Source organism: Cryptotermes secundus, unplaced genomic scaffold (genome assembly GCF_002891405.2).
Source record: "Cryptotermes secundus unplaced genomic scaffold, Csec_1.0 scaffold19, whole genome shotgun sequence".
NCBI classification, from domain to species: Eukaryota; Metazoa; Arthropoda; class Insecta; order Blattodea; family Kalotermitidae; genus Cryptotermes; species Cryptotermes secundus.
This window is the reverse complement of record NW_019729897.1, coordinates 2,687,728-2,704,785: the sequence shown is the minus strand read 5'-3', so window position 1 is coordinate 2,704,785 and position 17,058 is coordinate 2,687,728. Positions and strand designations below refer to the sequence as shown.

The 17,058-nt window shown below is 35.7% G+C and overlaps 1 protein-coding gene across 6 annotated transcripts in view; it reads right to left on the bottom strand.

Annotated features, from left to right (window-relative positions):
* LOC111865663 (fasciclin-2) overlaps positions 1-17,058 on the bottom strand; it is a 410,157-nt gene that overhangs the window by 25,415 nt on the left and 367,684 nt on the right. For all 6 annotated transcript variants that reach the window (XM_023853850.2, XM_023853853.2, XM_023853852.2 and 3 more), the window contains one exon: positions 1,701-1,902. In XM_023853850.2, coding sequence (XP_023709618.1) covers positions 1,701-1,902 — 202 coding nt within the window. The remainder of the gene's footprint in view (positions 1-1,700; positions 1,903-17,058) is intronic.

Below are 17,058 nucleotides of genomic sequence, written 5' to 3'. Positions count from 1 at the left end.
ACAGTTGGTGTTTTCTGTGAACAAGGTATTTGTTAAAGTGCCATACAGAAAAGAAGCCTTTAAAGCAGTAGCACCGAGTGTTCCACTTCTGCCAGAACCAATTTTAACGCGCTGGGTCACATGGCTGTGTGCAGCGAGTTATAGCGAACATTTAGAAACAGTTGGGAATGTCATGAATACATTTGATCCAAAAAGTGCAGCATCAATTCAAATTGCCCAAGATGTACTAAAAAAACACAAAACTAGAAACTAATCTTTCCTATATATCTGCTCACTTCTCTCATCTTCCATCCACCAATTCCTCACTGGAGGCAAGCAATAGCAATACTACTTTGTATCAGCTGTTAAGTGTGTTCAAAACCACTGTTTCCAAATTGAATTCGTTTCCTGGAAGAGTTGGTGAAGTAGTAAAGGAAAAAGTACACAGCATTCTTTAAAAAAATCCAGGATATGAACATATTTGTGAAATTGAAGAAATTTTAGCAGGTAAACGTACTGAACTGCCAAGTAAATTATCACTAACAGTGGACAAATAGCGGCTTTTGTACATGCGCCCCTAAGTTCCTGTGAAGTGGAAAGAAGTCTTTCCCAAGATAAGGACATCTTACGAGACAATAGGAGGTGACTAACTATGGAAAACCTAAAACATTTAGTAATTTTGAACTGCAACAGAAGAGAAGTTGAAAGTTTGGAGAGCTAAATGTGAGTACCATTGGTTTTCTAAATTTGTAATGAAATATGTCAGCTTTGTTGCATGATTTGCATTTAAGTATAGCTTTTGGTTGCAGGTGAATCATTCATAAAATGAACTTAAGTATTGATTTTGGTCTTAAAATAATGTAAAATAAATTTTAATATTTGGCATAAGTTTTTATGTGCATATTTCCAAAGTCTTTCATGCATAAATGCATACATATTTAAGGGATTAGTAGGGCATAAAAATCCAGTCTCCAGTCATGAGACACTGCTGACTACCTGTTAACTGGGAACAAATGGCTCATGGTGCTGATAACTACTGCCTACTGCTGACAAATCATAAACAAACTCCACATGCATGAACCATAATGCCCATTGTGTAACATAATACTGTGTAGAAGTTAATTATTTTCCTTCATTACATATGTTACTGGCTGTTAACCATATTAAGTCATCGGCAAAATTCACATGTACTTCATGGCCAGCAATGGACCAGTCACGGTGAAGTGAAGAGCTGTGAACTCGTCAACAGCATTAAAATGTCCCTGTAGAAGGCCATAAATGGGTCTTNTTTGGGAATCACCTGCAAGCCCATGGCAAAACCCTCAAACAGATGAACAGAATGAATGACAGTGACGGAATACACATACAAGTGAATCCAAATGTGCAATTTAAATCCACAACTATATGCTTCGAGACCATAAATATAACCTTCTAATGGTCACCTCTATTGAGACTGGCATTTAGAACAATCAAACATTTACTGTACAAAAATTCATAACATAGTTGATATCTTATATTTCAGAAATGCTGAATTATGTGGATAATCCTTATATCACAATATGTTCATCAAGTAGTCTTATTTCCTGATATTATTTAATCTTGAATCTCAGACTTTACTATAATCTGCCCAAGCAGCTGTCCTGGCTACAACAGATCAACATACATTCAACACATAACAATAAACAGTGCCTGCATATTGCAAGAACGGAAGGTTGACTCACCTGCCAAGCTTAGCATCTTCATCACTTGCCTTACTGCCCCGCACCTTCTCACAGATCACCATCAGAAGTCCTGTCCGGTTCACCAGATAGCATGACAGGTCAATAAAGATGAGGATCACAAACAGTGATGCCACCACAATGCTCACAATAGCACCTGAGCTCAATGCAGGTCCCTCATTTGCAGGCACTGGGGTATCCCCACCTGTTCAAAGTTGAAGATTTGTAAAACTGACAGTCATCAAATATCCTACCACCTGCAGAATGATTATAGACTATAGTTTCTCCCCAGATATTATTTGTTGCTTCCTGTTTCTTTTTCTTGTATATTACAGTCCACGTGTCAGATGAAATTAGCAGGGAATTCTACACAAGTTAAAGACTTAATTCCTCACAGGTGTTATACATGTTAAACAGGCAAAACAATTAGAAACAAGAAGTAAGCAAACGGTTTAAGACACATTATATTGTTAATTTTTAGAAACTTGTACAGAGTGGTATTCCTTTTCTAAATTTTGGGTTCTTTTAGACACCCAATGTGTAGACCTATCTATTTGTCTAGAACATTTCTTGTAAATATTGTTTTCATGTAGATTGCTCTTCAAATTTTTAAAATATTTTTGAAATATTCTTGCATAATTGAAGAGGGCCATGCAATAAAAAATCAACAAGAATATGAAAATGATAAGCAGCCAGTGTATTCAGGTTTTACAAAACAGAATAGCAAGAACTGCATAGCTTCAAGCAGCAGATCTGNAGTGAAAAAAAAAAAAAGAAAGAACCGTGATAGTGTGGGCAGGGGGGGGGGGGGGGGGGGGGGGGGGGGGAGAAGAGGGTTAAATGATACTTGCAAAAGCCTTGGAGATATAAAGGTCAAAACAAAACTTGGGAATATAAGCAAAAATTTCAGAAAGATCAGACACCAATTCTGTTAAAATACTGATGATGAAATTGTTAAGACAGCAATATGCAAAACCACTATTTCCTTCCAACTCACACCTTATCTTCCTATGTGATCTTCCCACCTCCTCCTTGGCATTCCAAGTGGATGGTTTTCAAGAGATTTCTGAATGCATCCCTTGATGCTCTTCTCATAGCTGTGTGGCCAGCCCATTGTAATCTCCTATAATTCATTATTGTAACAATACTAGGTTACATGTATAAATCATGTTTTTAATTATGTGATATCTTAAATTACTCAACTCTTTCCACCACCTTAGATCCACATATTTTCTTCAAAAGAAAAGTGTGTGTCCCAGGTCCATACAAGACAACTGGCAAAAATGTTTTGTTTCTTGTTACATAACAAATGAAAAAAAAATATCAGATTATAATGATATAAATATTCTACATTTTATCGTTACAGCTCTGGGTGATTTTATGAAATCCAGTTTTATAGTGAGGAACACACTGTGTATGCTTTCACTTTCTGAAAAATACATGAACACAAACTACCATAGCGTTAAAACATCACTGACAGTTTCAACTATGAATCTTCTTTGCACATCATATCCATTGATCAGGTTTCAACGCAGTTTTCAGTCTTACTAAAAATTTACTGCTGTCTTACTATCAGTCTTGCTCTTACTTTTCTGTACTGTCAGAATATTCATGTTACTCATTAACCCAGTTATTTGGCATTGATAATGCTGTAATAATGATTGAAGAATGAAGGGAAAGTGTTCCAAACAGCATGGGAAATGGAGAATCAAACAAATACTGAACCAGCACAGCAGCAATAGTAGCTAATGTAGTAAAAGATTCTAAAAACAAGAACAGGTTGATAGAAGTGTCTGGTTAAGGGAAAGGTCTCGCTGGCTCCCCACCACAGCGGCCTGGGTTCGATCAAGTGGGATTTGTTGTGGACAAAATAGCGCTAGGGTGGATTTTTACTGAGTACTTCAGTTTCCCTTGCCAATCTTCATTTCACCAAATTCTCCATCATCATAATCACCCAGGGCAGGNATTCAGAAAGATGGACACAATTTCAAATGGCTATATTTCCTGAACTGTATGTTGCATTTGAATTCTGTAAAGTACATTTGAAAGAGGATGTTACAAAGTTTCTAATACTACCGCTAGAGCACTCCAGCACCGCGTCAGTTGTAAGCGAAATTGCTACTGTGCAACACAAGATTTTTTGCATTCGTGAGTTCAGTAAAAGTGAGTCTGCGACTGTGGTGCAGCATGCATTTCGTCGTAAGTTTAACATCCAACCTCCAACGAGGAAGAACATTTATCGTTGGAATAAACTATTTGATTAAACTGGCTCTCTGTGTAAGGGTCAAAGCCCGGGCCGATCAAGTCTATCGGAGGAGAACGTGGAGTGCATTCGAGTGAACTTTGAGCGCAGCCAAATGAAGTCAACCCGTAGTGCTAGTAGAGAACTTGGACTATCACAAACAACTGTCTGGCATGTACCACCTCTTCCCACAAATCTGAATGACCTAAGAAACTGTATCACAGCTGCGGTGAACTCAGTGACGCAAGATATTTGTCATCGAGTGTAGGATGAATTCAGCTACCGTCTAGATGTTATCCGTGCAGCCGGAGGGGGGGGCATTGAACATCTATAAATTTCCATGTATGTATAATCAAATGTAATTTACAGACTTCAAATGCAACATATAATTCAGGAAATGTAGCCAATTGAAATTGTGTCCATCTTTCTGAATCACCCTGTATAGTACAGCTATGTCAACAGGAATGTACAAATATGGACATTCATCAGTTCATTTTACAAAAGTTTGAACCAATAATCATGCAAATTTGCAATGTTATTTTATTATTCCTTGTATAAATTCCCAAGAGTGTTGGAGCTTTGAAAGAACAAGTGAATAGACTAGAAATTTACACCACCTTAGCCATTATATCATACTAGTGAAAGTGATAATTTTTTGTCCAAATTCTTCTTAAAACAGGTGGTACTGAAATAACCGAATTCCTTATATACTGCAACAATCTTATGAATACATATCCCTGTTCACCAGTGTTCTATCATTTACTGCCATGGTGCCATATAATAATTGTCTGAAGCATTTATGGCTGCAAGCAAGAGAACTGCAACCAGACATGCATGGCTTTTGCACAGTGAAACCAGTTATGGTCATGTAGCAACCAGGCGAGAAAAAGAGGAATCAAGAAAACTAGAATAAAGGATATCATTGTGACATGCTGCGCAATGGAGGACCCCCCCACCGGGCCAGCGGTACGTGGCAGCATCGGAACGCTGCCATTACTATGGTAATAGGAAAGTCAACACCCCGCCCCTCTTCTCGCGGTGACGTAACACACAATGCAGCTGTGACATGGGTAACAGGCAACAGAGGTACCCATTGCGTAACAGGCAGACACTGTGACTATATAAGGGAACGACACAGCCACCGACGATAGTTCTCAAGTTAGCCGGCAGTGAGTTACGAGTTGAATTGAGTTGTAACGAGTGAATCGTGACAAAGTGAATTGATTTGTGTGTAGGGTTTGTAAATGGTGTAAACCCGTAACGTTGTTATAATTAATTGTAGCTGAGATTTTTAGGTTGTCGTTAGGTTGTCGTTGGTGTCTCCACCTTATCATGGTGAGGGTGTTTGAGTATGCCAAGGACCCTGAGAGCTATACCAGCGGTAGCGTAGCTACTGGCAGGGCCTCCCTTGCTGGACAGGTCAAAGGGTAGGCATCAGACGAAGAGAGACACCGAAAACTGATGCCGGAAGTAGCGTCATCAGCGGCGACTTGAAGCACAGAGAAAATGATGCTCGAGATGGTTCAAGTTCGTATAGCAACAGGCGTGACCAGAGTGGTTTGAACGGCTGTTGTACTGCGATGTGGAAAGCAAATGGAAAAACTACCACATTATCACTTTTCCTGGATAGTCTCTTTCCAAAAACAGAAGATCGCATTAAGTGGAGAAACTGTTTTGGAAGAGGCTGTGGACCTGTCATCTGACAGATTACTGATGAATGAATGAAATAAACCAATTAACAATCTGAATGGCGTCTTCAGTAATGAAACACGTTACATTATATATGTACTTTGAATCTATTTATAGTCTCTGGAATAGGATTATTCAACATTAAAATACATATAAAGTCAGAAAATAGCAAGATCTGAGATAAGACTGTGTTGGTGAATTATGAAAGACAATCCATGCACTCTGTATTTGAAGTTGCACATTACTGTCATGCACTCTTACTCTTTGAGCACAGACTTCAATTATGAAGAAATTTCTCATGCTAATAATTTTCCTGGGGAGTAAAGTGCGGCCAGCGCGTAATGCTGACAACCTTACCGTCATCTGTGAACCGATTGTCTAGATAATGTGGGACCCTCAATGTCTCACAACCCTATGGGCCTTCACGGTCTGGTACAGGGATAGCTTTACTTTTTTTTGCTTGCATATCACAATTCATGCTGATCTCCTGTATCTTAATTCACAAATTTTAAAATGTTTTCAGGGTTTCAATGTGATTATACCATAAAACGGAAACTGAACTTCTATGTTTAAAACACATACTCCAAGATAAACCGAATGATGGGAAGCATTGTCATCATATTTTCACTTTCAGAGATCTGGCACTATAAGCATTCTGCCTGGAACACCATTCTGGAGGTGGACACTGCTAGTTAGTGAACTAGTTCACCACAACATGACCCTAGCAGCCAAAAAATGGAAACATGAGCTAAACCTTGATTAATATTCATGTTGAGAACAACCCTCCATTATAGGATTTCAGGTTCTCACAGCAGTGGTTATGGTTATCTTCTGGGACAATGTCATACATGGCTTAAATGCAAGAAGAGAAACTTTTCAATAATCCACAGCATTTTATACAAAAGCTTTGTCCTTTCTTTAGTATTTTCATTGAACCACTAAAGCAACCAATCTGAAAATGTTTTGATATTAAACACATATTGTGTTGGCATGTAGTATGGGTATCTACCATATTGTATGGCATCTCATAAGACTATATAGTCTTAATACTCACTAACATGTGAACCCCAAGTCTCTTATACACCAACAATCAAAGAGTTTTCCATATTTTATTTGGAAGGGAAATACAGAAGCATTCTCCATTTCAGAAACATTAGTCACAAATGTAACTTCGTTGGATGTGACTGAACAAAGAATTACAAACTATCACCAAGGAAGGCCCAAACCTTTTGATAGACTATACAAAAATTAGACAAAAAAGGACTGAAACACAAGTAAATGGTCTTTATATGAACAGAGAAATACCTGGGAGAACAATCATCTGCAGCATGGTAGAACTCTTTTAAATAACATCATTTACATCCACAGTCTGGAAAGTTATGGAGGTGACACCAATACCACAATCATTTCCAGAATCCACAGTGAATCAGATATACATAAACAGTCTTAATATTTTACCTTCTTGCATTCTACAGAAAAATGAATACTGCAACAGATCCACTGACATTCAAATAAATATGACGACAAGAGTTTAAAATCAAATTCATATGCAAACCCAACACTGGTGGGAGTCAGGATGGACAGCTGAGTCAGCATACCAACTAGGCTACAGGCTGGATGACCAAGGAATCAGGGTTGAATTCCCTGCAAAAGTAAGAGATTTGTCTTTGCTCCATAATGGTTGGACTGGCTCTGGGGTCCACCCAGTCTTCTATACAATGGGTACTAGGGACTTGTTACTATAGGATTCTGACGATGGTGTATAACACACTGATATGTTGGGTTTTTGGACTTTATCCATCGTTCTGGTTTTTAAGATAACAAATAAAAACACGACGTTTTGGAAACTGGATCTGTTTCCGTCCTCAGGTGAAGGAAAACGCCTATCTAGCTAGCTCTTTCTAACGGACCCAACTGAATAGGCGTTTTCCTTCACCTGAGGACGGAAACAGATCCAGTTTCCGAAACGTCGTGTTTTTATTTGTTATCTTAAAAACCAGGACGATGGATAAAGTCCAAAAACCCAACATATCAGGGTACTAGGGACTGTTTCCCCAAGACTAAAGCAGCAGGGATGTGAAGCTAACCACTCACCTTCTTCCACTGCTGAGGTCAAGAATGATGAGATATACCTCCATTCCTCCCTTATGGCTTCATGGCATGGTGCTTAATTACTTCAGCCCAGGGATAATTTTACCTTTACCTTACCCAGGACTTGTAGTGACATACCAATAGATGTAAATTTCAGTTCATATACATTTCATTTTGTTATAAAATATTATAATAAAATCAATGAAAAAATATACTTTTCAGACTTAATTTTTACATCTTGCATAGCCAATTAATAAGAAATACCGTACATAATTCATCAGTGCAGATGAAAGGATAATAAAATCAAGCTTCAAGAACCAGACTGTAAGGATGTGAACTGGGTTCCAGTGGGGGTATTTTTACAGGGAATGGATTGGTTACATAACAGATAATTTCTTTAACAAATATGCAATTTATGACTTTTTAAAACAAGTTTTAAAAAGAATGAAAATTGTTTATAATCATTTTGCACATTAAATAATATTTATAAGCAAACCTACGATATTTTCACATAAATATTTTGAATAAATGACATTCATTGCATTGATCTGAAGAATAAATGTTCTTCCAAACACGGCCTTGTATGATGGCCTGTTTGGGAATGTAATGGGGGAAAATATATATTTCTGACTAAAGAAATGCCACAATGAGAGAAGTCTCTTTTCAACCTGAATACAAATTATGAAATATATGTCACCTCCATCACTGTCCATTAAGAGCAGACAAGCCATTGGAGGCATATGTCTGCCTTCTAAACCCCATGAAGTCACATCTCCAAGCCAGCACCACCATGTATCCATTACCAATGCACCTTCACCGTGTGATGGGGTTTAGAAAATCAGTTTCAGTCGTCAGAGTAAAATAATTCAGCATGCACCAACAAACACACATAATAATCCACTACATTTCAGTATCTGTGATTAATATGACAAGGGGGAGTGCAGTTCAGAATGCATTCAACATTTCATTAAAAGTGTAAAAAAGGAAAGTGTTAAAATAAAAGAAACCTTAATGTTCAATCAACACTCAAATAAAATAAAATAAATAAAGCAAGAAGAAAACATGTCTGGTATATCTATAAAAGATGGTTGTGGCTTAAATTTTAATATCAGAAGGGTAATATCCGTTTTTATTGATGAAAAAATTAGAAAGCTTCTATTAAAAGAGAGGACTATCACTAATGAAACCAAAGAAAATATCTGGGCAAAAATATACTTTAGAACATGAAGATAATACTGTCTTCTGGATGCAATGTCACAGTTTTATAGACAGGTATCAAAAATTGTGAAGAGACTTGTTGCCTACACCTCCAGGGTACCTATACCTTCCTTTATACGATCTTGAAGATGGAGGCAGCAGGTTCCACTGATATGTTGGTACATACTGTCATACTACAAAGTGTGACATCCCATAACACAGTAATTCTCATAGACACTGCTGTGAGAACTTAAAATCTCACATATAAATTAATTTTGAAATAAATTAATTTAAGAATTTCAAAAGTGCACAAAAAAAGCAAAAGAAACAAACAAAAACAAAATGAAGGCAAAGCAAAAGACAGTATGTTGCCAAACAGAAAGCAAGATACAAGTACAGCTACTCTACTCTAGATGGCACTGGAGAGGAGAGCGGCCAGTAGCAATCACACTGACTGAAGCAAAGCAGAAGCTATTCCCAATTAAGCCAATGTAGTGGTGCTTCTATTTCTAGTACACTGATTCTCAATGCGTTTCCTATAGCAGCTTTTCTGCTTTGTCACAAGTACTGTTCAGGTACTGATCACTGAGTGAAGAATGGAATGTGAAAGTGTTTACTTTACATGACAATTTTATAGAATTTATTCTCACAGAGACCAATTCTTTTGTCAACAAACAGACCTGATAAACATTAATGATGATGATGATAATTCAATTTGTGTTTAATTACGTGCAAACTTAACAGCACAGAGGCCAGTTACAAAGTTAGCACGAATACACAGAAATACACAGAAATAATTAAGGAGCAAAATACAAAATATGACAGTCTATATAATAGCAATAAATTAACAACAATTCCAAGAAAAACTGAAGTTAGCTTTAACTGGGAAGAAAAATAAAATTAGTACATTTCCAATAGTTATGCCATTTGTAATAATAATAATCCATGTTAGGTGGGCCCCTTGTCACTACAGCATGGTGTGTCCTCAGGACGTGGATGGAGGAGACGCCCTCCAGGTATGGAGGGTAGCTGCGAATATACTGAATAAGGTAATTTCACCGACCACACAACACATTTTTTATTTTACTGTCGCACTACATGTTTCGACCTCAAGAGGTCATCCTCAGGTGCACGAACACAGTTGCACCTGAGGATGACCTCTTGAGGTCGAAACATGTAGTGCGACAGTAAAATAAAAAACGTGTTGTGTGGTCGGTGAAATTAACTCTAATATTCATTAAAATACACAACAGGATGCAACAAACAATTAAATATACTGAATAAGCATTCATGGACAGCCGACAAGGGGTGGTCCTCCATCTTTGGGATTTGGACCTTAACAGATTCCTTAGATGAATGTCCTAAATGAAAGAAAATGGATACCATTGGGAAGACCAAGGTGTAGGTATCCATGATGCAATTTAAGCTATTATTACAACCTTTGCTTGGAGGTACTGAAAAATCCTAAAATGAACCTGTCAAGCAAGCCAGTGTCCCAGCTGATATTTGAACAAGGCATCTCATAAATACAAGTCAGAAGCATTACTGCTTGAGCCAATTTGCTCAGAACTTGCTGTCATTCTAGACAAATAGTTCTATAGATATTACATCCTTTTTAGATCAACATATCAATTTATTCCCTCTAAAATAAATGTTTTGGAAAGTCAACAAAAGAGAATATAAAATAGAAGAAGCACATGGCCTGTCCCTTTCAGCAATAACTATTTTCAGAACAATGACACTTAAAAAAAGAGCACATTTATCATGTACACCAGTTTGTAATTTTTGGACACAAAATTAAATTTTCAAGTCATTAAGTACAACAGAAATTACTAGCACAAAAATAAGAACAGCAACAACTGTGAAGATGTGAATTATTATTTACGTATTTCATGGACTTGGTGCACAGCTAACCTACTCATATAACTAAAATTATAAAAATGCCTTTGACTTCAAATACTGAAAGATCCCTTACATAATTATTGTCAAAAGAAGTGGATATTTGGCCATCAGTCAGTGCAAAACATTAGTGATCCAGAACAGACTAACTTTATTTATAAATCATGCATGAATAAAATAGCCATGACTTCAATTGAGAATCAGTGTTTTTCAGTGTGTGGTGACCAACAAGACAATCCTTCCACTCTTCCCCTCCATCAGCCTTTTCTAATGACGATAAGATCATATTTACCTATGACCAGCGTGGCTTGTAAGAAGTGGTTTATAAAACAAAATTATTAAATGCTGCATCATAGCTTCATTCATTATCATGTGTTGTACTGCTTCTTCTCCTGACACAATTAAAAAAGTGGATTCTCTAGAACTTGAAATAAAAAAAGAAAAAATAAACAGAACCTCAACTTATGAATGAGCACTCTCTCTCAGCAATTCTCAACCATGCTCATTCTGCATTGAAGTCCAACTTCCTTGGGTCTGAGAAACATTTGGGCATTCACATCATGTTGTGGAAGACTAGAAAACCAATATTTCACAACATGGCAACCTTCATTCTCAGGCAAAAGTGACAGACAGCAGACTTAGTCATATATATAGCAATTGACTATGGGACAGGATATAAGGACTAGGTCTACTCAGTCATTTCAACCTGAATATGGGGACTCTGATCTTCTCTAATACAAGGGCAAATAAATCACCCAGAAAAGGATGTGAGTCCCTGTTTAAGAATTTCACTTTTGGGCCATATTTTATATACTCAGTAAACAGTGATGTACATTATGCTCAAGACCTGGTGCATTAACTAGTATTTTTTTTTATCTCTCAACCTGTTGTGTACTAAAAGTGAGACTGACTTGCAGACACAGTAAAATGTCAGTGAACAAATACATTAATCTGACTCCTTGGCCCATCCAAGACTGTCTCACTCTTTGGCCGTTCAAATAGGATTTCAAGGCTGTGTCATATGCCACTTGAAGGAAGGACTAAAGGACTGAAATGAGAGCAAGCAACATTAGTGTACATCATTATTATGGTTTTTCAATTGAACCCCAATGACTTCATTTCCAGAGTACTGATACATATAATCAATGACTAACTTTACTCCTAGTGGGTAACCAGTTCAACATAAAATCCAAATGGTTCATGTATTTAAGATGGTTGAGAACTGCTTCCACAATGTAGACCACTATAAAAACTTAGAACCCAAGGTTCTCTCAATGTTACATTCTTCTGCTACTATAACTGAATACTGGTCTGAAGAGTATACTTTTTTGTACCAATAATGACCCTTTAATATTTCTATTAAATCGTGCTTTCATGATGGAAAAATAAGTTTCTAATGGCAGTTACAATCATGTTTGGCATTTTGGCAGAAACTTACAGATATGAAACTGAAATCACTGTATCTCTTACTTCCCATAAAATACTGGAGCTGAGTTAGGTTATGAACTGAAAAGTACACATGTATCCACAACACACATCACACACATAAATCACACAATTATGATAGTTCAATATTCATTTGTTTAAGATTCTTCTATATTTGGTAAAATCAAATCTGTACATTAAAGAATTAAACAGTCTATTTTTTTATTAAATTTATCTATTCTATAATCATTTTATTTATTTTTAAAAATTAATTGCTTATTACAATTTTATTTAGTTTGAAGTTATAGTAATTAGCAATAAAAAATCTCATTAAGTTTCAAATAGCTCAACACATATTGAATAACTGGGGGGAAAAAAAATATTTGAGCCACTGCAACCAACAGAAAGGTTATTTAAAGTTGGAATACTGAAAGTGAGAAAAGAAATTCATCACTCTGATTGGCACACACAAGTTTACATCTTACATGTACATTCAAACATAGACTTTCAAAATCTAAATTGTAACCTTCATTGTTATTGTTCTGAGTAATTTTATGCCTTACCACTGACTACTTCCCCACTTTAAAAGTCTGTTTATTGTCTCCTATCAAAAGCGCAATGCAAGACAGCTTGGAAGAGAGAGTGGGGGTTACTGAAAAGGTGTGGAAGGGGAAGGAAAATTCACATAGGTTGAAAGTTTAACATTTAAGAAACTCCAGGAAAGAATACAGCTGGAATTACAATCAAATAAATGTGCATATAAATAAATGTAACAGATAACTGAATCTAATGGTCAGAGTATCATGCAGACCCTTTTTCACATACAAAAGCTAAAATCCTGTCTTCAACTCAGAGGATACTGTTATTATGACTACATTTTATATTTCCATCCATTCTAGCATTAAAAACCCTGACATACTTGAAAGCAGAGATGTGTAACCTTTCTACACAGCTGGACACATTTGGGAAACTGGAAATGTTAATGTTCTTACCAAATGCTGAATAGTATGTTCTTATCATGCTGTAGCTTTAGAATTACCTTTATTCCAGCGAGGAGAAAGCAAGACATTTCTTCGTGTAATTTTACAAAATTTACTATAAATACAGGCTTTAACTTTGTTGATGTTCATAGTTTAGAATTTTGCGGTTTTTAGCACTGACAGTTTCATATTTTTGTAATATAATAAAAACACTAGACAATAAGAACATCAAATTAACCATACACAGGTTTCAAAACAAGGGCTCAGTAATTATTTTTAAGTTTTAGGGCTTGAAGTTTGAAATCAACTCTAAGCAAGCAGGCAACACGTTTCACAGAGCTGCTTCAAGCAGTCAGCCTTGATTTGTTTACCAGAGCCAGTTCTTGGCAGATAATGCTTCTGAACAGTCAGAAACAGAAGACTGAAAACATTTTAGAGTCAATGAAAGGAAAATGAACAACATCGTTTTTTAGGGCAAAAGAAATTAACTATAATAAATATTTGCATAACCTCTAAAATACCATAATAAATTCATATCAACTTTCTACATTTATACTATGCAACAATTCCTAATGGCTGAGACTACATGGATTTTAGGAAACACAGAGAAAAGAGTATATTTGATTTCTGTTGCTTATTACATAAAAATCAATTTAATTATGCCATAAAATCTGGTACAAACGAAAATTTTGAGTATTTTCTACGCTTCAATATTGCTGTCTTACCTATCAATGGGACTGCCTGCTAAAGTATCGTTGCTATGTTACATTATAAGGAATAATGATTCTGAAATTGGACCATTCACACATTCAAGGGAGCTTATTATATGGGTATCAGAGTGTTCAATAATCTTCCAGTTTTCATAAAGCAATTATATGACAATCCTATAGATTTTAAATTGGCTTTGAAAAAATTCTAATGCGATCATTCATTTTATACTTTAGATGAATATTTTGATTTTAGATATGACAAGAATAATGATACTATTCACTTGTAATGATTGGCTGCCAAATGTTGTTCTGCTGTGTAATGTTTTGACTGATTATGTATGTTTTTATTGCTCCTCCTATAAGACTGTTTCCACATCCTCAATTGAATGGATCTATGGAATGAAATAAAGAACTATGAACTAATTATGAGCTATTTGCTAGTAAGCTCATGGTGGAATTAACTATTTTACATTCAGTGAACAAGTATTAATTTGCCTAGAGTAGGATCTCAGTGATTGTAGTTAATCCATCTTAACACTGTAGAATAGTTGTAAATATAAAATAATGAGAAAGAAGAATATCATGGTTCGAGAATTAAAAGGAACTGGTTTATTTTACTATAGCATTTATATGCAATGCCATAAATATTTGATGATAAATCTGTATACATATGATTAAACTTCATTTCTGTAACTTAGCATCAGTTCCATGCCCTGGACACTGGTCAATATACTTGTAAACCTGTTTCTGCCTACCACATGGAAGAAAACTGAAATAATCTTACATCACTGATTTGTAATGTATTACCCTACTCTGTCCTGAATGTTTACAATAATTTAATGGGGCACAGTCCTTCATGAGAAGCTAATAGTCACTCAGCTAGTCAAAAAATTCTGTCTTGGAAGGTCATCATTTTCAAAGGGGCCCACTCTAATTGTCCTGCTTTCTTAATACTATCATGTTGGAACTTGGGTTGTTGAATTGTAGTGAGGTCCATCAGATTAAAGGAGTGGGCATTAAATGACTTCTGCACTCTGACCATCATCATCTTTAATCCACTGAGATTCTAAAATTCAGCCCTCCACAGTCCTGCACCTCAACTCCAGTGCAGTACTTTTCTTAATTGGATCTTAAGACAGTTACTTGGTTTAAATATGAGTGGAGCTTCCACATGTGTTTTAGTGACAAGTAATATGAATGTCAAATTCATGGCAGTGAAATTTCATTCACATACTTGTTTCTTGTATCACTAATTCAGCAAATGAGAACAGCATCAACATAAATTCAGATACATGTGCAAATTTTTGTATCATGTATGTAATGCCAATAAGTCTTTTGAACCAAGTTCAATGAAACCTTCTGTTTCAGTTTCATTCAATGACTGGGCACCCACTTTCATTATCAGACACAGTCAGTTTGTAAACTTGATATCCATGGTGCAGAACCTGTAGTAGCAATGAGGCAGGTCCCTTAATGCATGAAACTTTTTTTTATTCTACTGTAGAAGCCAAGTTACTGGAGACTACAATTAAATAAAAAAAATTAATTTCAGGGTGCTCAACTGAAACCATTTCAGTTCTTTCAATACATAAATAAAAAATCATAGCATCTAATGTCAGTTTATATTCATATATCAGCCATTCCAAGAATTATTCAAAATACTGCAGTTTCCACTACAATCCATATCTATGTCACCATGAATCTTTTGGTAGCAAGTCCTTTAAGCAATTCTGTAAATACACATAAGATGTGGATGACAAATGAAGGAGAGTCTAGCTACTTCAAACTACTTTTACGTCTACAAGGAACATGTAGCTACAGTGCAAAATAATGGTAAAAACAAAAAAGGGAAAGACACAAGTCTTTCTACTCACCATACATCTAAAATGGGGGGGACACAATGTTATATTCCAGTATGACCGTGATAAATCAGTGTCTGTTACTAATATTTTCAATGTTATGCAAGATAATAAGATTACAGCCAGAAATCAAATAAATTTCCAAATTTCCTATAGAGCTTTCAAATAACAAAAATCTGCACCAATAAAAACGGATAAACTCTTCACTGTATTTTACAATTAAAATATCAGATAACTCATAAATTAATCATTGTAACAAGTTGTGTTCAACTAGAATGATTATTCAAAACAAGTATGGATTAATTTTAAATCATAAAGGAAAAAGCAGGAGAATACCAACATTACAGCTCACTGTCCTATCAAAGTTTACAAACTTTCAATTTACACCCAGAAATATGGTGAACTTCAGCATCGGCAAATAATATAGTTCATGTAAATATTTCATATTTCAGTACCTTTAATTTTGTGACTGCTTGCAGTCTAGTTCAATAGAAGTTAACGTCAAACAGTTCTAGTCAGCAATTATGTTTAGTGTGAGCATATGGTACAAGGTGTTTTCCCCCTTTATAAATCTGTACCTACAAGCCAGATATATATGTACCCAATAAAATATGTCCCAGAAAACGGGCATGTTTCAAGCTTAATTTATGGGTGTACATTGACAGCCAAACATTCTGACAGGGCAGTCTATCACTGACTGGACACAGGGGACAATTATAAATAAACTAGACCAGTATCTTTGACTGCTGACCCTACACTTCAATGCGGATAACATATATATTTCTTTTAATTGGACCACATGTTGATATATGCTCTAGTCATACTTCTTTTCTCTTATAAATTACATTGTATTCTGATCAAATTTCCCCAACTACATACATTAAACTTTTCTGTTGAAACAGTACAATTGGAACTACATAACTACAACAGTATTGGTGGAATGTCATTTTTCTCACTGCTGCTGTAAAGCAAAGGTATCTGATTTGAAAGAAGATGGTCTGGAAATATTATTCACAAAAATATTATCTCCACAAACTAAAAATGCCAATATACACACTGGCAACAACATCAGCTGACTAGATCAACGTAATTATTTCTCCTACGAGTGCCAAAATGATAATGTATCAACTGCCTGTATGAGAAGTAGGAAAGAGAACTGTATGGAATTTCAATTATGCTTCTTTTAACAATTTTAATGTCACTGAAAAGATAAAAAATTAGTTCTACAAAAATAATTTTTGTTTATAAACAATGGAAAATGTAACTGAA